Source organism: Mauremys reevesii, linkage group 14 (genome assembly GCF_016161935.1).
Source record: "Mauremys reevesii isolate NIE-2019 linkage group 14, ASM1616193v1, whole genome shotgun sequence".
NCBI classification, from domain to species: domain Eukaryota; kingdom Metazoa; phylum Chordata; order Testudines; family Geoemydidae; genus Mauremys; species Mauremys reevesii.
In genome coordinates, this window is record NC_052636.1 from 13,236,183 (window position 1) to 13,255,160 (window position 18,978).

General features: G+C 63.5%; 1 protein-coding gene across 6 annotated transcripts in view; it reads left to right on the forward strand.

Moving 5' to 3' along the window:
• LOC120381926 (transmembrane protein 107-like) overlaps positions 1 to 17,955 on the forward strand; it is a 36,517-nt gene extending 18,562 nt beyond the window's left edge. Inside the window, exons 1-10 of one of the 6 annotated variants that reach the window (XM_039500090.1) lie at positions 4,808 to 4,846; positions 5,010 to 5,134; positions 7,320 to 7,371; positions 8,459 to 8,609; positions 9,337 to 9,400; positions 10,706 to 10,897; positions 11,368 to 11,506; positions 15,767 to 15,915; positions 16,000 to 16,174; positions 17,482 to 17,955. In XM_039500090.1, coding sequence (XP_039356024.1) covers positions 4,838 to 4,846; positions 5,010 to 5,134; positions 7,320 to 7,371; positions 8,459 to 8,609; positions 9,337 to 9,400; positions 10,706 to 10,897; positions 11,368 to 11,506; positions 15,767 to 15,915; positions 16,000 to 16,174; positions 17,482 to 17,652 — 1,227 coding nt within the window. In that variant the 5' untranslated portion in view covers positions 4,808 to 4,837 and the 3' untranslated portion in view covers positions 17,653 to 17,955. Of the gene's footprint in view, positions 1 to 4,094; positions 4,113 to 4,807; positions 4,847 to 4,976; positions 5,161 to 7,318; positions 7,372 to 8,458; positions 8,610 to 9,336; positions 9,401 to 10,705; positions 10,898 to 11,367; positions 11,507 to 15,766; positions 15,916 to 15,999; positions 16,175 to 17,481 lie in introns of those variants that run through there. The other 5 variants (XM_039500094.1, XM_039500089.1, XM_039500092.1 and 2 more) reach the window with 5 other exon arrangements.
• Positions 17,956 to 18,978: the final 1,023 nt, after the last annotated feature.

The following is an 18,978-nucleotide window of genomic DNA, read 5'->3' on the forward strand; positions in this document are numbered from 1 at the left end:
GAGAGTGGTGGGGTTATGGGGACTGGGGTTATGGGGATGTGGTGGGCTGGGGTTATGGGGGTGTGAGAGTGTGGGTTGTGAGGTGGGGAGTTATGGGGGCTGGGGTTGTGGGGTTATGGCGATGTGGGGTGGAGGAGCTGGGGAGTTATGGGGATGTGGGGTTGGGGTTATGGGTGTGTGAGAGCGTGGGTTGTGGGAGTTATGGGGGCTGGGGTTATGGGGATGTGGTGGGCTGGGGTTGTGGGGTGGGGAGTTATGGGGATGTGGGGTGAGTGGGGAGTTATGGGGATGTGGGGTGGAGGAGCTGGGGTGGGGTTATGGGTGTGTGAGAGTGGGTTGTGGGGTGGGGAGTTATGGGGCGGAGGATTATGGGGATGTGCTGGGCTGGGGTTGTGGGGGTGGGAGTTATGGGGCTGGGGTTATGAGGATGTGGGCTGGGGTTATGGGTGTGAGTGGGGTTATGCGGATGTGGGGTTATGGGGGCTGGAGGTGGGGAGTTATGGTGAGGGCTGGGGGTTATGGGGCTGTGAGAGTGGTGGGGTTATGGGGACTGGGGTTATGGGGATGTGCTGGGCTGGGGTTATGGGTCTGTGAGTGGGGAGTTATGGGGTTGTGGGGATGTGGGGGCTGGAGGAGCTGGGGGTTATCGGGATGTGAGGGGCTGGGGGGTTATGGGTGTGAGTGGGGAGTTATGGCGATGTGGGGTGGAGGAGCTGGGGAGTTATGGGGATGTGGGGTTGGGGTGAGTGGGAGGTTATGGGGATGTGGGGGTTGTGGGGTGAGTGGGAGGTTATGGGGATGTGGGGTTGTGGGGTGAGTGGGGGTTATGGGGATGTGCTGGGCTGGGGTTATGGGTGTGTGAGTGGGGTGGGGGAGTTATGGGGGCTGGGGTTGTGGGGTTATGGGGATGTGGGGGCTGGAGGAGCTGGGGGGTTATCGGGATGTGAGGGGCTGGGGGGTTATGGGTGTGAGTGGGAGTTATGGCGATGTGGGGGTGGAGGAGCTGGGAGTTATGGGGATGTGGGGTTGGGGTGAGTGGGGTTATAGGGATGTGGGGTGGAGGAGCTGGGGTTATGGGGATGTGGGGTTGGGGTTATGGGTGTGTGAGGCGTGGGTTGTGGGAGTTATGGGGTGGGTTGTGGGGTGGGGAGTTATGGGGGCTGGGGTTATGGGGATGTGGGGTGGGGGTTATGGGGATGTGGGGTGGAGGAGCTGGGGGTGGGGTTATGGGTGTGTGAGAGTGGGTTGTGGGGTGGGAGTTATGGGGCGGAGGATTATGGGGATGTGCTGGGCTGGGGTTGTGGGGTGGGAGTTTTAGGGGCTAGGGAGGTTATGGGGATGTGGGGGTTGTGGGGGTGAGTGGGGAGTTATGGGGATGTGCTGGGCTGGGGTTATGGGTGTGTGAGAGTGGGGTGGGAGTTATGGGGTTGTGGGGATGTGGGGGCTGGAGGAGCTGGGGTTATCGGGATGTGAGGGGCTGGGGGGTTATGGGTGTGAGTGGGGAGTTATGGCGATGTGGGGGTGGAGGAGCTGGGGAGTTATGGGGATGTGGGGTTGGGGGTGAGTGGGGTTATAGGGATGTGGGGTGGAGGAGCTGGGGGTTATGGGGATGTGGGGTTGGGGGTTATGGGTGTGTGAGAGTGGGGTGGGAGTTATGGGGTTGTGGGGATGTGGGGGCTGGAGGAGCTGGGGCGTTATCGGGATGTGAGGGCTGGGGTTATGGGTGTGAGTGGGGAGTTATGGGGTTGTGGGGGTGGAGGAGCTGGGGAGTTATGGGGATGTGGGGTTGGGGTGAGTGGGGTTATAGGGATGTGGGGTGGAGGAGCTGGGGTTATGGGGATGTGGGGTTGGGGGTTATGGGTGTGTGAGCGTGGGTTGTGGGAGTTATGGGGGTGGGTTGTGGGGTGGGGTGGGGGTTATGGGGATGTGGGGGTGGAGGAGCTGGGGTGGGGGTTATGGGTGTGTGAGAGTGGGTTGTGGGGTGGGGAGTTATGGGGCGGAGGGATTATGGGGATGTGCTGGGCTGGGGTTGTGGGGGTGGGGAGTTATGGGGGCTGGGGTTATGAGGATGTGGTGGGCTGGGGTTATGGGTGTGAGTGGGGTTATGCGGATGTGGGGGTTATGGGGGCTGGAGGTGGGGAGTTATGGTGAGGGCTGGGGTTATGGGGCTGTGAGAGTGGTGGGGTTATGGGGACTGGGGGTTATGGGGATGTGGTGGGCTGGGGTTATGGGGTGTGAGAGTGTGGGTTGTGAGGTGGGGAGTTATGGGGCTGGGGTTGTGGGGTTATGGCGATGTGGGGGTGGAGGAGCTGGGGGTGGGGGTTATGGGTGTGTGGGTTGTGGGGTGGGAGTTATGGGGCGGAGGGATTATGGGGATGTGCTGGGCTGGGGTTGTGGGGGGGAGTTATGGGGATGTGGTGGGCTGGGGTTATGGGGATGTGGGGTGAGTGGGGAGTTATGGGGATGTGGGGGTGGAGGAGCTGGGGGTGGGGGTTATGGGGCGGAGGGATTATGGGGATGTGCTGGGCTGGGGTTGTGGGGGTGGGGAGTTATGGGGCTGGGGGTTATGAGGATGTGGTGGGCTGGGGTTATGGGTGTGAGTGGGGTTATGCGGATGTGGGGTTATGGGGGCTGGAGGTGGGGAGTTACGGTGAGGGCTGGGGGTTATGGGGCTGTGAGAGTGGTGGGGTTATGGGGACTGGGGGTTATGGGGATGTGGTGGGCTGGGGTTATGGGGGTGTGAGAGTGTGGGTTGTGAGGTGGGGAGTTATGGGGGCTGGGGTTGTGGGGTTATGGCGATGTGGGGTGGAGGAGCTGGGGAGTTATGGGGATGTGGGGGTTGGGGGTTATGGGTGTGTGAGAGCGTGGGTTGTGGGAGTTATGGGGCTGGGGGTTATGGGGATGTGGTGGGCTGGGGTTGTGGGGGTGGGGAGTTATGGGGATGTGGGGGTGGAGGAGCTGGGGTGGGGTTATGGGTGTGTGAGAGTGGGTTGTGGGGTGGGAGTTATGGGGCGGAGGATTATGGGGATGTGCTGGGCTGGGGTTGTGGGGTGGGGAGTTATGGGGGCTGGAGGGTTATGGGGATGTGGGGTGAGTGGGGAGTTATGGGGATGTGGGGTGGAGGAGCTGGGGGTGGGGTTATGGGGCGGAGGGATTATGGGGATGTGCTGGGCTGGGGGTTTTGGGGTGGGGAAGTTATGGGGCTGGGGTTATGAGGATGTGGGCTGGGGTTATGGGTGTGAGTGGGGGTTATGCGGATGTGGAGGTTATGGGGGCTGGAGGTGGGGAGTTATGGTGAGGGGCTGGGGTTATGGGGCTGTCAGAGTGGTGGGGTTATGGGGACTGGGGGTTATGGGGATGTAGTGGGCTGGGGTTATGGGGGTGTGAGAGTGTGGGTTGTGAGGTGGGGAGTTATGGGGATGTGCTGGGCTGGGGAGGTATGGGGATGTGGGGTTATGGGGCTGGGGTTATGGGGATGTAGGGGTGGGGAGTTATGGGGTTATGGTGGGGCTGGGGGTTATGGGGATGTAGGGGTGGGGAGTTATGGGGTTGGGGGTTATGGGGATGTGAGGGCTGGGGTTATGGGTGTGAGAGTGTGGGTTGTGGGGTGGGGAGTTATGGGGGCTGGGGGATTATGGGGATGTGCTGGGGTTATGGTTAGGGGCTGGGGAGTTATGGGGATGTGGGGGCTGGAGGAACTGGGGGTTATGGGGATGTAGGGGTTATGGGGGCTGGAGGTGGGGATTATGGGGCTGGGGAGTTATGGTTGGGGTTATGGGGCTGTGAGAGTGGTGGGGTTATGGGGACTGGGGGTTATGGGGATGTGCTGGGCTGGGGTTATGGGGATGTGGGAGTTATGGGGGCTGGGGGTTGTGGGGGTGGGGAGTTATGGGGATGTGGGGTTGGGGTGAGTGGGAGTTGGGGTTATGGGGATGTGGGCTGGGGTTATGGGTGTGAGTGGGGGGTTATAGGGATGTGGGGGGCTGGAGGAGCTGGGATGTGAGTTGGGGGGGGCCCTTTGGCACAGGAGGGGGTCTTTGAGCCAGCTGGAGCGTGGGTAGGACGGGCGGCTCTGGGTTAAGTGGCATGTGGAGGGCTGGGGTCTGGGATGGGTGAGTTGGTGCTGGGGATTTGGGGGGTGGGGGGCTGGGCTGAGTTCTAGGGAGCAGATCGTGGGGGGGGTTCGGGAGCAGGGGGCTCTGGTGCTAGGGTTGGGGGGCAGTGGGGGACCCGGGGAGGGGGCTGGGGTATTAGGTCGCGGCGCTGGGCTCAGGGTTGGGTTAGTGTGGGGTTGGGGGGCCTGGCATGGGGGCTATTGGCTCGGGTGGGATGTGTGGGGTGCAGGTGGGCTGAGTGAGGGGGGTTGGGGGTGCTCTGGGACTTGGGGGGTGACAGTTGAGCCCTGGGGAACCCCACAGAATAAGCAAGTGAACTAACTAGTCACAGGGCTGTTAATGGGGAAACCCTGAGACAACTGGACAGGACCCCCAGGCGTGGGGCCGTCGCTTGGCTTTTCCTGGGGTGGTTGGGGTGCCCCTCGTCTGGCTGGGGGGCAGCCCCTCGGCCCCGCTGGGGGATGGGCTGCACAAATTGAACTCCGCTCTCTAGTGACCCAAATACATCCGCCCCGACCCCCGGCCACGCCCGGCTTTTGCTAGGATGTTCCTTGACGTACCAGGGGGCTCAGTTGTTTCCTCCGTGGGGTCTGGACCCTGATTGTGACGGGCAGGGAGCTCTGCGGGGGGCCAGGAGTTAGGGGGCTGGACAGGCGGGTTTCCAGCCCTACTTTGCTCCCTGTGGGGCAGCGCTCTGGGGCCGGGCTAGTGGCTAGGAGAATATGCAGGAGGTGGGTCAGGCTGCTGGGGAGCTATTCCCGGGTGATTTTTGCCAACTCTTCCCCCCCCCCGCCCCGCTCCCGTGCCTCAGTTTCCTCTCCTGCCCTTGGTCCGTTCATTCCTGTGCGTTTCCAGCTGCTTCATCAACCCATTTCGATGCTTTTAATAACCCAGAGGGATCTTAACCTTTCCGGTCGAGTCGTCGATGCAAATTTTTTGGAAAATCTGAAGCCGCAGCCGGCAGCATTTCGTGTGCGGCGGCGTCATTCATTTACCCTGCTTGAAGGTTTCGCGGGCCGGTCGTATCTTTTAACGTTTTTAGAAGGTCTCTTTCTATAAGTCCATAATAGAGAACTAAACTATTGCCTGTGACGTAAATAAGGTTTTTAAAAATGTTTAAGACGCTTCATTTAAAATGAAATTAAAACGCAGAGCCCCCCCGGACCGGTGGCCAGGACCCGGGCAGTGAGTGCCACTGAAAATCAGCTTGGCACACGTGCCATAGGGGGCCGACCCCTGATCTGAAGGGTTTTTTAAAAAAAACAAACCCTCTCTATTCCCGCCCCCGGCTCTGCTTGACCTGGGCTGAATTCTGTTATCCCCACCCTGTAAAAATCGATTGCGCCGCAAAGCGAGGAGAGAGACGCCCGTGCGTAATAATCCAAACGAACAGGCAAAGTGAGGAAAAAGGCTGGCTGAGAACTCATGAGTTTGCCTTCAGGGGCTTCGCTACGTAACTGCAAAGCTTTCACTTTTCCAAGCTGTCTAGTCCTTCAATAATTGTTTGCCAATCTCCCGGGACTGTGGAAAATTTTAAAATGAAAACAATGGGAGTGCGGAAGATGCTTAAAACCATCGTTTTGCACAGCTGGGATTTAAATATGCAAACACGGGTGGAGGGCGGGGGGGGGCTTCAAAATAAATATGGATATTATCCATCGAAATTATAAAAGAAAAAAAAAATCAGCCGCTGCCAGGCCTACTTATAACTTGGGCAAATTCTGTTTGCCCTGAAATGGTCCAGTCCGGGTCTTTGCCTCGGGTTGACTTTTGGGAGAAAATTTCAACCAAAACGGCTCGGCCGTTTCTGAGAATGAAGACGGGGGAAAAAATATGGCGCTTTCCCCGTGTTAAATTCTTAGGATTTTATTTGAGACCCTCCATCGCCCCCCAGCTCTGGAGCAGGGACTTGCAATCAGGCAGGGGTCACGGCCCTGGTGTCAGGGACGCGGCTTTTGTTGTTCCTGGGGGCTGGATTCTGCCCTCGTCTCTGTCACGGAGGTCCCAGGAGACGTTGGCCAAGTCGCTTCCACCGCGTGCTTTCCAGATGGCCACTTCCTCCCTTTCTGGGTGCCCAAAATGGGTCTGATTTGCAGCCGGCCGCGCGCTTGCCGCTGGAGTCGCCGGGAGCTGGGCTGGGAACGCGCCAGGCGCTGGGTGGCACAACGTGCCGCTGCCTCGGCGCCTCCGGTCTCCTGTAAGTGGGAGAACAAGCCCTCAGCTGGCAGGGCCGGTATGAGAAATCAAGGCCTGGGAAGTGCTCCCGGAGGGCCGAGCGCTGGGGGAGATGGAGCATGGCAAGCGCCGGGTTAGAAGCGGCGGCAGGAAACAAGCCGGGGTGGGGAGGCGGGTGTCCACGGATTGAGGCCGGGCTCCTGTGGAAACCGTCGCGTGCGATCGCGTGGTTATAGCCGTGACCTGCGCCGGTGGGAAGGGGCGGTCGGAGCTGCGTTTCCCAGGCGTGGCTGGGAGGCTCTGAATCCGTGATACGGCTGCGGCCTGAACCGCTGACAGAGCGTCGCCTGCTCTCTGTGTGTAAAGCCGGCCTGGGGTGGGGCAGATGGGCTGGGCGGGGGCTTTAAATCCAGACCCTCTCGGAGCCGGTTCTCCGGGGCCGAAGAGCTCTGTCACTCCAATGCCTGCCAAACAGCTGGGAGAAAAGACCTCTGCGTTAAAATTGGTGATCACCAATCCGCGTCTCTGGTCCTCCACGGAGACCTCCGGCAAAAGCCAGGCCTGTGGGGTGGGGACAGGGGACGCTGAATAAGCTTATTTTGGGGGGAGGAAATCGACTTTCCGGCCTTTGTCATAACCCCAAATCGGTCCCCCGGGAGCCATGTCTGTGCACGTCAGGTCCCCTGGGACGTGGCCGATTCAAACAGCCGGGCTGTTTCCAGCGGGCTCCCGCGGGGATCGGGGCTGGGAGCTGAGTTAATTCAGAGCAGAGCCATGAGAACGGTTCAAGGATTAATAATCCGGCCTGGGAGGGAGAGACGCCGGGCGTTCGATCTGGTTAGCGGGGGACGGCTGGGGTAGTGGGCTGGCCCCGACTCCCCCGGGTGACCCTGAACTGCTCTGATCTCTTCTGTAAAGGGGGGGGTCCTTGTGCCCCGAGGGGATCCCCCCGATCCAGGGCCCTTGGGCGAGCAGGGACTCAGGGGGAGCGCGGGCGGGTGCTGATGCCGTGTCCGCTTCTCCCCACAGAATGGCCTACAAGGAGAACGTGACCCCCGGTGCCGGCCCCGGCCTGGCCAAGGTGAGCCGAGCTCGCGGGCCGGTGGTGGGAGGGATTCTGTTGTGCCAAGCGCTGCACAAAACCCACCGGAAATCGGAGCCCCCCACCCGGGCGCTGCACAAAACCTTCTTTCCCCCCCCACCGGAAATCGGAGCCCCCCACCCAGGCGCTGCACAAAACCTTCTCCCCCCCCCCCCACCGGAAATCGGAGCCCCCCACCCAGGCGCTGCCCAAAACCCTCTCCCCCTCCCTCCCGAGATCGGAGCCCCTCACCCAGACACTGCACAAAACCCTCCCCCCCCCCCGCCTGAGATCGGAGCCCCCCACCCGGGTGCTGCACAAAACCCTCTTTCTCCCCCAAGATCGGAGCCCCAACCCAGGTGCTGCACAAAACCCTCTCCGTCTCCCCACCTCAGATCAGAGCCCCCACCCAGGCGCTGCACAAAACCCTCTCCCCCGCCGAGATCAGAGCCCCAACCCAGGTGCTGCACAAACCCTCTCCCCTCCCCGCCACCTCAGATCGGAGCCCCCACCCAGGCGCTGCACAAACCCTCTCCCCGCCGAGATCAGAGCCCCCACCCAGGCACTGCACAAAACCCTCCCCGCCCAAGATCAGAGCCCCCCACCCGGCTGCTGCACAAAACCCTCTTCCCCCCGCCCAGGCGCTGCACAAAACCCTCTCCCGTCACCCGGGTGCCGCATGGGGCCCTCGCTGCCCCCCCCGAGCTCAGGGCGCCACACGGACTCCCCTGCCCCCATGCCAGATGCTGAGGCAGCGTGAAAGCCCCTGCTCAGTGCCTGGCCACGGTGGCACGAGCGATACATACGGCCGCGGCCGGGGCACCGATTCCGAGCGCCGTCGTAAACCGGCCTTGGGGGGAGACACCCCGGCGGCTTGGTCTGTTTCGCTTCCCAAGGTGAAGGGGTGAAGTCTCTAAATATCTGCCCGGGGAACCAGTCTTTGCCGATGGGGATTCGCCGGCGCTGATCGTTTCCCACTCGAGAGGGATCCGTTCTAGGGTTTCTTTCGAGGCTGGGTCCCGGAGAGACCCCGTCCGGCCTCCGGCGCCTGCCTGTAACCCTCGGCTGCTCTCTCTCTCCCCCGCAGTATGGGGTGCTGAGCGGGCCGGGCCCCCAGCGAGTCCCCCGGAAGGATCCCTACGTGCCCAGCGGCACCCCCTCCGAGTCGCTGCTGGCCCAGAGGGCCATGGCCAGCACCAATAAGATTATCCTGAAGTCCTCCAGCATCCACAAGCCAGGTAGGGAGGGGCAGATTGGGGGGTACGGGCGGGGGGGAGGATCTGGGCCCCCCCCCCAGCTCGGCCGGGCGTTAATTCAGGGCCGTTTTGAGGCCTGTGTTAGACAGGAAGGCAGGGTGGGTGATCTTGGGGTCCCATCTGGCCTTGGAATCTATGGGTCTAGGGGCTAAGAATGGGGGGAGATCAGCCGGCCCGACCTCCTTGGAATCTATGGGTCTAGGGGCTAAGAATGGGGGGAGATCAGCCGGCCCGACCTCCTTGGAATCTATGGGTCTAGGGGCTAAGAATGGGGGGAGATCAGCCGGCCCGACCTCCTTGGAATCTATGGGTCTAGGGGCTAAGAATGGGGGGAGATCAGCCGGCCCGACCTCCTTGGAATCTATGGGTCTAGGGGCTAAGTATGGGGGTGATCAGCCAGCCCGACCTCCTTGGAATCTATGGGTCTAGGGGCTAAGAATGGGGGCGATCAGCCAGCCCGACCTCCTTGGAATCTATGGGTCTAGGGGCTAAGTATGGGGGTGATCAGCCGGCCCGACCTCCTTGGAATCTATGGGTCTAGGGGCTAAGTATGGGGGTGATCAGCCAGCCCGACCTCCTTGGAATCTATGGGTCTAGGGGCTAAGAATGGGGGAGAAACACAGGGATTTCGATCAGCCATCGTCGTCGGGGAGGGTGGGCCTGGCGCACCGGGGTAGGCCGGGACGTGACTCTCGCTCCCTCTCCGCAGCCGTCGCGGGCAGGGTGCCCGCCGAACCCAGCTCCGGTGCCCCCGCGGCTCAACCCACCCCCCCGTGAGTGTCTCTGCAGGGAAGGGGGGGCCGGGGGGGCACTTTCCCTTAGGGGGCACTGAGATCCGGCTCCGGGAAGGGGGAGGGAGAGCGCTCACTTTGGGGGCTGCGCGTCCTGGCTGACGTCGCCCTCACCCTGATCCGGGTGGTTCCCTGGCGATCTGGGGCAGGGGAGGGGATTTGGGGCAGCCGGGCCCTGTGGGGAGCTACCAGAGGGAGGGGAGATCTAGGAGAGCTGGGCCGTGGGGAAGGGCTGCTGGTGGGTGGGGGGATCTGGGACGGTCGGATCCCGGGAGAAGGATGCCGGGGATGGGTTCTGGGGCGGCTGGGCAATTTGGGGAGGCTGCCCGGGAGGAAGGGGATCTGGGGCAGCTGGGCCCTGTGGGGGAGGGGATCCCGGGAGGAGGGCTGCCTGGGGGTGGGTTCTGGGGCGGTCGGGTCCCGGGGCTGGGGAAGGGCTGCCTGAGGGGATCTGGTGTGACTGGGCTCCGGGAGGGATCTGGGGCAGCTGGACCCTGTGGGGGAGGGGATCCTGGGCGGGGTTCTGGGGCGGTCGGGTCCCGGGGAAGGGCTGCCTGAGGGGGCTCTGGTGGCCGGGCCCGGGAGGGGATCTGGGGTGGCCGGGTCCCAGGGGAGGGCTGCCTGGGGTGGGAGGGGATGTGGGGCAGCCGGGTCCCAGGGGAGGGCTGCCTGGGGTGGGAGGGGATGTGGGGCAGCCGGGTCCCAGGGGAGGGCTGCCTGGGGGTGGGAGGGGATGTGGGGCAGCCGGGTCCCAGGGGGAGGGCTGCCTGGGGGTGGGAGGGGATGTGGGGCAGCCGGGTCCCAGGGGAGGGCTGCCTGGGGTGGGAGGGGATGTGGGGCAGCCGGGTCCCAGGGGAGGGCTGCCTGGCGGGGGATGTGGGGCAGCCGGGTCCCAGGGGAGGGCTGCCTGGGCGTGGGGTGGGAATGTGGGGCAGCCGGGTCCCAGGGGAGGGCTGCCTGGGGTGGGAGGGGATGTGGGGCAGCCGGGTCCCAGGGGAGGGCTGCCTGGGGTGGAGGGGGATGTGGGGCAGCCGGATCCCAGGGGGAGGGCTGCCTGGGGGTGGGGATTTGGGGCAGCCGGGTCCCAGGGGGAGGGCTGCCTGGGGGTAGGAGGGGGGGATGTGGGGCAGCCGGATCCCAGGGGGAGGGCTGCCTGGGGGTGGGGATTTGGGGCAGCCGGGTCCCAGGGGGAGGACTGTGTGGGAGCAGGGCCCCTGGGGGCGAGGGGGGATCCGGGGCAGTGCAAATCCCCTGCCCCCCTCGGCATCCCGTTCTGCCCCCCCCCAGGCGAGGGTTCACCATCAGCGACTTCGAGATCGGGCGCCCGCTGGGCAAGGGCAAGTTCGGGAACGTGTACCTGGCCCGGGAGCGGGCGTCCCGCTTCATCGTGGCGCTCAAGGTGCTTTTCAAGTCGCAGATGGAGAAGGAGGGCGTGGAGCACCAGCTGCGGCGGGAGATCGAGATCCAGTCCCATCTCCAGTGGGTGGGGCCGGGCGCGGGCGGGGCAGGGTCCTGGCTGGGGGGGCGCGGGGGGGTCCACCCCGGGAAGGGATTGGCGGGGGGGCCCCCCGAAGCCTGGCCCGCAGATAAGGGACCCGGGAGTCCGGGAAGCAGCGAGAAGGTGGAAGCCCCTTGGAGTGGGGGTGTCCCGGACACAGCCCTGAAGCCGTGGATTGGACCAGTCTTGGGGGGCTGCCCTCCCCTGGGAGGGGCCCATGACACCCCCTCAGTAACCAATGTCCCAGGCCGTGCATGTGGGGGCGTCTCTGGCAGGGGGATCTGGGGCAGGGAAGAGTGGAGACGGGAGACACCCCCTTGGTGATCTGACTCTGACTCCGGCCCTCCCTGAGCAGCCTCGTAGGGAGTGGGGCGGGGGGCTCCCTAGTGGGCAGGGGGCCACTCCGTGCTCAGCCCCAGCTCTCACTGCCCCCCCCGCCTTTGGCCCGCAGACACCCCAACATCCTGCGCCTCTACAACTATTTCCACGACAAGAAGCGGGTCTACCTGATCCTGGAGTACGCGCCCCGCGGCGAGCTCTACAAGGAGCTGCAGAAGTGCCGGCAGTTCGACGAGCAGAAGACCGCCACGGTGAGTGGGCGGGGGGCTGGCCGGGGGGCAAGGGCAGATGGGGGGGCTGCAGGCCCCTCTTAGATACAGGCCTGGCACGTGCCAGCTCCACCTTGGCTGTGAGGGTGGCAGGGTCTAGGGGGAGAGCACTGGCCGGGAGTCAGGATGCCTGGGTTCTCTGCTGGTTTGAGTGGGGCGTGCGGTCTAATGGTTAGAGCAGGGGGGGCTGGGAGTCATAGAATCATAGAATCTCAGGGTCGGAAGGGACCTCAGGAGGGATCTAGTCCAACCCCCTGCTCAAAGCAGGACCTACCCCAACTAAATCATCCCAGCCAGGGCTTTGTCAAGCCTGACCTTAAAAACCTCTAAGGAAGGAGATTCCACCATCTCCCTAGGGAACCCATTCCAGGGCTTCACCCCCCTCCTAGGGAAATAGTGTTTCCTAATATCCACCCTAGACCTGCCCCACTGCAACTTGAGACCATTGCTCCTTGTTCTGTCATCTGCCACCGCTGAGAACAGCCGAGCTCCATCCTCTTTGGATCCCCCCTTCAGGTAGTTGAAAGCAGCTATCAAATCCCCCCTCACTCTTCTCTTCTGCAGACTAAACAATCCCAGTTCCCTCAGCCTCTCCTCATAAGTCATGTGCTCCAGCCTCCTAATCATTTTTGTTGCCTCTGCTGGACTCTTTCCAATTTTTCCACATCCTTCTTGTAGTGTGGGGCCCAAAACTGGACACAGTGCTCCAGATGAGGCCTCACCAATGTCGAATCAAGGGGAACGATCACGTCCCTCGATCTGCCGGCAATGCCCCTATTTATACAGCCCAAAATGCCGTTAGCCTTCTTGGCAACAAGGGCGCCCTGCTGACTCCTATCCAGCTTCTCGGCCACTGTAACCCCTAGGTCCTTTTCTGCAGAACTGCTGCCCAGCCATTCAGTCCCTAGTCTGTAGCAGTGAATGGGATTCTCCCGTCCTAAGTGCAGGACTCTGCACTTGTCCTTGTTGAACCTCATCGTATTTCTTTTGGCCCAATCCTCTAATTTGTCTAGGTCCCTCTGTATCCTGTCCCTACCCTCCAGCGTATCTACCACTCCTCCCAGTTTAGTGTCATCTGCAGACTTGCTAAGGGTGCAGTCCACACCATCCTCCAGATCGTTAATGAAGATATTGAACAAAACCGGCCCCAGCACCGACCCTTGGGGCACCCCACTTGATACCGGCTGCCAACTAGACATGGAACCATTGATCACTACCCGTTGAGCCCGACCATCTAGCCAGTTTTCTATCCGCCTTACCGTCCATTCATCCAGCCCAGACTTCTTTAAGTTGCTGGCAAGAATACTGTGGGAGACTGTATCAAAAGCTTTGCTAAAATCCAGAAATAGCACATCCACTGCTTTCCCCTCATCCACAGAGCCGGTTATCTCCTCATAGAAGGCAATTAGGTTAGTCAGGCATGACTTGCCCTGGGTGAATCCATGCTGACTGTTCCTGATCAGTTTCCTCTCCTCTAAGTGCTTCAGAATTGATTCCTTGAGGACCTGCTCCATGATTTTTCCAGGGACTGAGGTGAGACTGACTGGTCTATAGTTCCCCGGATCTTCCTCCTTCCCTTTTTTAAACATGGGCACCACATTAGCCTTTTCCCAGTCATCCGGGACCTCCCTCGTTCGCCATGATTTTTCAAAGATAACGGCCAATGGCTCTGCAATCACATCCGCCAACTCCTTCAGCACCCTCGGATGCAGCGCATCCGGCCCCATGGACTTGTGCTCGTCCAGCTTTCCTAAATAGCCCCGAACTACTTCTTTCCCCACAGAGAGCTGGTCACCTCCTCCCCATACCGTGCTGCAGAGTGCAGCTGCCTGGGAGCTGACCTTGTTCGCGAAGACAGAGGCCAAAAAATCATTGAGTACGTTAGCTTTTTCCACATCCTCTGTCACTAGGTCGCCTCCCTCATTCAGCAAGGGGCCCACACTTCCCTTGACTTTCTCCTTGTTGCTAACATACCTGAAGAAACCCTTCTTGTTACTCCTAACATCTCCGGCTAGCTGCAACTCCAAGCGTGATTTGGCCTGCCTGATTTCACACCCGCATGCCTGAGCAATACTTTTAGACTCCTCCCTGGTCATTTGTCCAAGCTTCCCCTTCTTGTAAAGCTGCTTTTTTGTGTTTAAGATCAGCAAAGATTTCACTATTAAGCCAAGCTGGTCGCCTGCCATATTTGCTATTCTTTCTACCCATCGGGATGGTTTGTTCCTGCAACATCAATAAGGATTCTTTAAAATAACCCCAGCTCTCCTGGATTCCTTTCCCCGTCATGTTATTCTCCCAGGGGATCCTGCCCATCCGTTCCCCGAGGGAGTCAAAATCTGCTTTTCTGAAGTCCAGAGTCCGGATTCTGCTGCTCTCCTTTCTTCCTTGCGTCAGGATCCTGAACTCGACCATCTCGCGGTCACGGCCTCCCAGGTTCCCATCCACTTTCGCTTCCCCTACTAACTCTTCTCTGTTTTGTGAGCAGCAGGTCGAGAAGAGCTCTGCCCCTAGCTGGTTCCTCCAGCACTTGCACCAGGAAATTGTCCCCTACGCTTTCCAAAAACCTGGATTGTCTGTGCGCCGCCGTATTGCTCTCCCAGCAGATATTAAAGTGATTAAAGTCACCCGTGAGAACCAGGGCCTGCGATCTAGTAACTTCTGCTAGTTGCCGGAAGAAAGCCTCATCCCCCTGGTCTGGTGTCTATAGCAGACGCCCGCCACGACATCCCCCCCTGGTCGCTCCCCCTTCTAAACTTCATCCAGAGACGCTCCGGTTTTTCGGCAGTTTCATACCGGAGCTCTGAGCGGTCGTACCGCTCTTACATACAACGCAGCTCCCCCGCCTTTCCTGCCCTGCCTGTCCTTCCTGACAGTTTATATCCATCCATGACCGTGCGCCGGTCACGCGAGTTACCCCACCGCGTCTCTGTTATTCCAAGCACATCACAGTTCCTTGACCGTGCCGGGACGTCCAGTTTCCCAGGTTTCTTGCGTTCGTGTCCAGGCACTGAAGAGAACTCGCTGATTGTCCCGCTTTCTCCGTCTGAGACGGGAGTCCTCCCCTCTTGCGCTCTCCGGCTCGTGCGTCCTCCCGGTGTCCCACGTACCAAAGCCAGGGGGGCTTTGGTCTCCTTGCCCCGGTGAACCTAGTTCAAAGCTCTCCTCACTAGGCCGGCCAGCCTGCTCCCGAAGATGCTCTTCCCTCTCTGCGGGAGGTGGAGCCCGTCTCTGCTTCACTCCCCGGCTCTGGGAGGGGAGCGGGGGCTGGTGGGTCAGAGCAGGGGGGGCTGGGAGCCAGGACTCCTGGGTGCTCTCCCCGGCTCTGGGAGGGGAGTGGGGGCTGGTGGGTCAGAGCAGGGGGGGCTGGGAGCCAGGACTCCTGGGTTCTCTCCCCGGCTCTGGGAGGGGAGTGGGGGCTGGTGGGTTAGAGCAGCGGGGGCTGGGTGCCAGGACTCCTGGGTTCTCTCCCCGGCTCTGGGAGGGGAGCGGCGGGTGGTGGGTTAGAGCAGGGGGGGCTGGGAGCCAGGACGCCTGGGTTCTCTCCCCAGCTCTGAGAGGGGAGTGGGGGCTGGTGGGTTAGAGCAAGCGGGGCTGGGAGCCAGGACGCCTGGGTTCTCTCCCTGGCTCTGGGAGGGGAGCAGGGGCTGGTGGGTCAGAGCAGGGGGGGCTGGGAGCCAGGACTCCTGGGTTCTCTCCCCGGCTCTGGGAGGGGAGTGGGGGCTGATGGGTTAGAGCAGGGGGGGCTAGGAGCCAGGACTCCTGGGTTCTCTCCCCGGCTCTGGAGGGGAGTGGGGGCTACTGGTTGCGGCTCTGCTCCTGGCCTACTGGGTGCCCTTCCGTAAGTCACTTCCGCTCTCTGTTGCCTCAGTTTCCCAATCAGCAGGGTGCGCTCTCCCCTGGCAGGCTGGGCTGGCCCCAGGGCGGCACTAGGGGGTGCTGTGGGGCAGGGAGAGCTGCACGGAGGCTCAGCAGGCAGGGCTGGCCCCAGGGGGGCGCTAGGGGGCGCTGTGCTGTGGGGAGCAGAATATCATTTAACATTTTGCACTGCAGGCGAAGGAACTTTTTTTTTCCCCCGAACATTTATTTTTAACCCGGGTGCCCCCGTTTTTTAGGGACAGTCAGAAGGGGGCGCAGGGGGCAGGTGGAAATCAAAGGCCTCCCCCCCCCTGAAGTGTTTTTGAAAAGCTGGGATGGTAGGGGGGAAATGGGGGACTCCCTGACCGCCCGCGCTCTGCCCCGCAGTTCATGGAGGAGCTCGCCGACGCGCTCCTCTACTGCCACGCCAAGAAGGTGATTCACCGCGACATCAAGCCGGAAAACCTCCTCATGGGTCTGAAGGGCGAGCTGAAGATCGCCGACTTCGGCTGGTCCGTGCACGCGCCCTCGCTCAGGTGAGAGCCGGGCCGGGGCGGGGCGGGGGGGGGTCCCTGCGCCGGCCTCAGCGCGGCACTCACCCCGCGCCGCTGCCCCCGCAGGCGGAGGACCATGTGCGGCACCCTGGATTACCTGCCCCCCGAGATGATCGAGGGCAAGACGCACGACGAGAAGGTGGATCTGTGGTGCATCGGGGTCCTGTGCTACGAGCTGCTGGTGGGGCAGCCGCCCTTCGAGAGCTCCACCCACACGGAGACGTATCGCCGCATCACCAAGGTGAGGCGCCCCGCCCCAGAGGTGGCTGCATCTCAGCGCCGGGCGAGGGGTCCCTGGGTAACCAACCGCCCCGCCCCAGAGGTGGGCGCATCTCAGCGCCGGGCGAGGGGTCCCTGGGTAACCAACCGCCCCGCCCCAGAGGTGGGCGCATCTCAGCACCGGGCGAGGGGTCCCTGGGTAACCGGCCGCCCCGCCCCAGAGGTGGCTGCATCTCGGCGCTGGGCGAGGGGTCCCTGGGTAACCGGCCGCCCCGCCCCAGAGGTGGGCGCATCTCGGTGCCGGGCGAGGGGTCCCTGGGTAACTGGCCGCCCGGCCCCAGAGGTGGCTGCATCTCAGCACCGGGCGAGGGGTCCCTGGGTAACCGGCCGCCCTGCCCCAGAGGTGGCTGCATCTCAGCACCGGGCGAGGGGTCTCTGGGTAACCGGCCGCCCTGCCCCAGAGGTGGCTGCATCTCAGCACCGGGTGAGGGGTCTCTGGGTAACCGGCCGCCCTTCCCCAGAGGTGGCTGCATCTCGGTGCCGGGCGAGGGGTCCCTGGGTAACCGGCCGCCCCGCCCCAGAGTTGGGCACATCTCGGTGCCGGGCGAGGGGTCCCCGCGTTACCAGCCGCCCCGCCCCAGAGGTGGCCGCATCTCGGCGCCGGGCGAGGGGTCCCTGGGTAACCGGCCGCCCCGCCCCAGAGGTGGCCGCATCTCAGCGCCGGGCGAGGGGTCCCTGGGTAACCGGCCGCCCCGCCCCAGAGGTGGCCGCATCTCGGCTCCAGGCGAGGGGTCCTTGGGTAACCAGCTGCCCCGCCCCAGAGGTGGCCGCATCTCGGCGCCGGGTGAGGGGTCCCTGGGTAACCGGCCGCCCCGCCCCAGAGGTGGCCGCATCTCAGCGCCGGGTGAGGGGTCCCTGGGTAACCGGCCGCCCCGCCTCAGAGGTGGCTGCATCTCAGCGCCGGGCAAGGGGTCCCCGCGTTACCAGCCGCCCCGCCCCAGAGAGATGTGGCAGAATAACTCCGGGCACGTTGTGGGGGGCCGCACAGCCAATCCCCTATCGCTCTAGGGCTGCTCTGTGGGTTTCGGCCCTTTGGCGTCCCTCCGAGGGGTCCCTCCAGTCTGGGATCTTCTGTGCTCTCGCCCCTCAGTCCGGGCTGAGGGCGTTACCCCAGCTCCAAGTGGGGAAGGTGGGCGCCGAGGGGTGCCCTCCCCTGGGCCCCACAGCAGAGCAGAGAACCCAGGAGTCCTGCCTTCCAGCCCCCCTCCCTGGATAGAACCCAGGCGTCCGGGCCCGCCCTGACGCTGCGTGCTCCCCCCCCCCCGGCAGGTGGATCTGCAGTTCCCGCCGTTCGTGTCGGAAGGGGCCCGGGACCTGATCGCGAAGCTGCTGCGCCATAACCCCGCCGAGCGGCTGCCGCTGCGGGCCGTGCTGGAGCACCCCTGGGTGCAGGCCCACTCGCGCCGGGTGCTGCCGCCCGTCTTCAACCCCGCCAACTAGCCGCGCCCCCCCGGCTCTTTCCTCCCCCCGCCCGGGGGGGACGGGGACGGACACACGTGAGGACAATCCCCGGCTCCCGCCCGGCCTCCCCCGCGGCCGACACCCGCTCCGGCCTGGCTGCCTGCTGGCCACCTTCCCGGCCGTGGGGCTAGGCCGCCCCCGTACCCAGAGGGGCAGCGGGTCCCTGCCCCCCCCCCCACTTTCCTGCCCGTGTGCCACGGGGCGGGGGCTTGTTTTAAACGTCCCCGCGGGGGGCTGCCTGCCCCCCGCCCTCCTTTTAATAAAATGTTGGAGTTACTTTGCCGTGGGGTCCTCTTGCGTCTGTGTGGGGGGGAGGGCGGAGAAAAGGGGGGGGCAGCTTGGGGCCCGCAGAGCTGGGATCCCCGCTGTGGGGTGGGCATATGGGGCAGGGAGAGGCTCCGCAGCCTGTCACTAGCCTTTAACCCCCCCCGCCCATGCCCCAGCTGCCCTCCGCTGCCCCTGGATTTCCCAATATGACCTGGCCCGATGTCCCCACCCCCCAACCCAGCTCCTGCCGGCCGTGACCCAGCCTGGTTCAGAGGGGGCACCGCTTCCGGGAGTGGGGTGGGGGCCCCAATGTGCAAGGGCAGCAGTAGGGGGCGCTGTGGGGCAGGGAGCTGGGCAGGGGCTCAGCAGGGGGTGCTCTCCCCTTGCAGGCGGGGCTGGCACTAGGGGGCGCCGTGGGGCAGGGAGCCGGGCGGGGGCTCAGCAGGGGGCGCTCTCCCCAGGCAGGCGGGGCTGGCACTAGGGGGCGCCGTGGGGCAGGGAGCCGGACGGGGGCTCAGCAGGGGGTGCTCTCCCCTCGCAGGCAGGGCTGGCCCCAGGGCGGCGCTGTGGGGCGGGGGTCTCAGCTGGGAGCTCTCCCCGGTCCCCTCGGCTGCCTCCCCCCCGAGTCCAACGCAGCCCCCAGCCCTAGCGGGGGCTCCCCCCCGGGCGGTGCCGCTGTCTGCTGGCTTGGGGGGCAGGCCTGGGGGCGGAGCCTCTTCTCCCACCCACATCGCCCCAACCCCCCCCACATCAGCCTCAGCTCGGAGTGGGGGGAATCCCTCGGGCCTGGTCTGTGTGCAGGGGACTGACCCTGCCCCATGGCCACAGGGGGCTGGGCCCCTCCTGCCCCACATCCGGGCATCACGCCTGGGGGGAAGGGGGGCAGCCTGGGACTGACAGGGCCCCTCATTGGCCCCCTCCCTTTTTTATCTGCCCTCTAGTGGCCCCCCTCCCCCCTTGTTTGCCCCCCCAACTCCCTGGTCTTCCCGCCCCTTGTTGCCCCATGACCCCATCCAATCTGTATCTGCCCCTGCATCC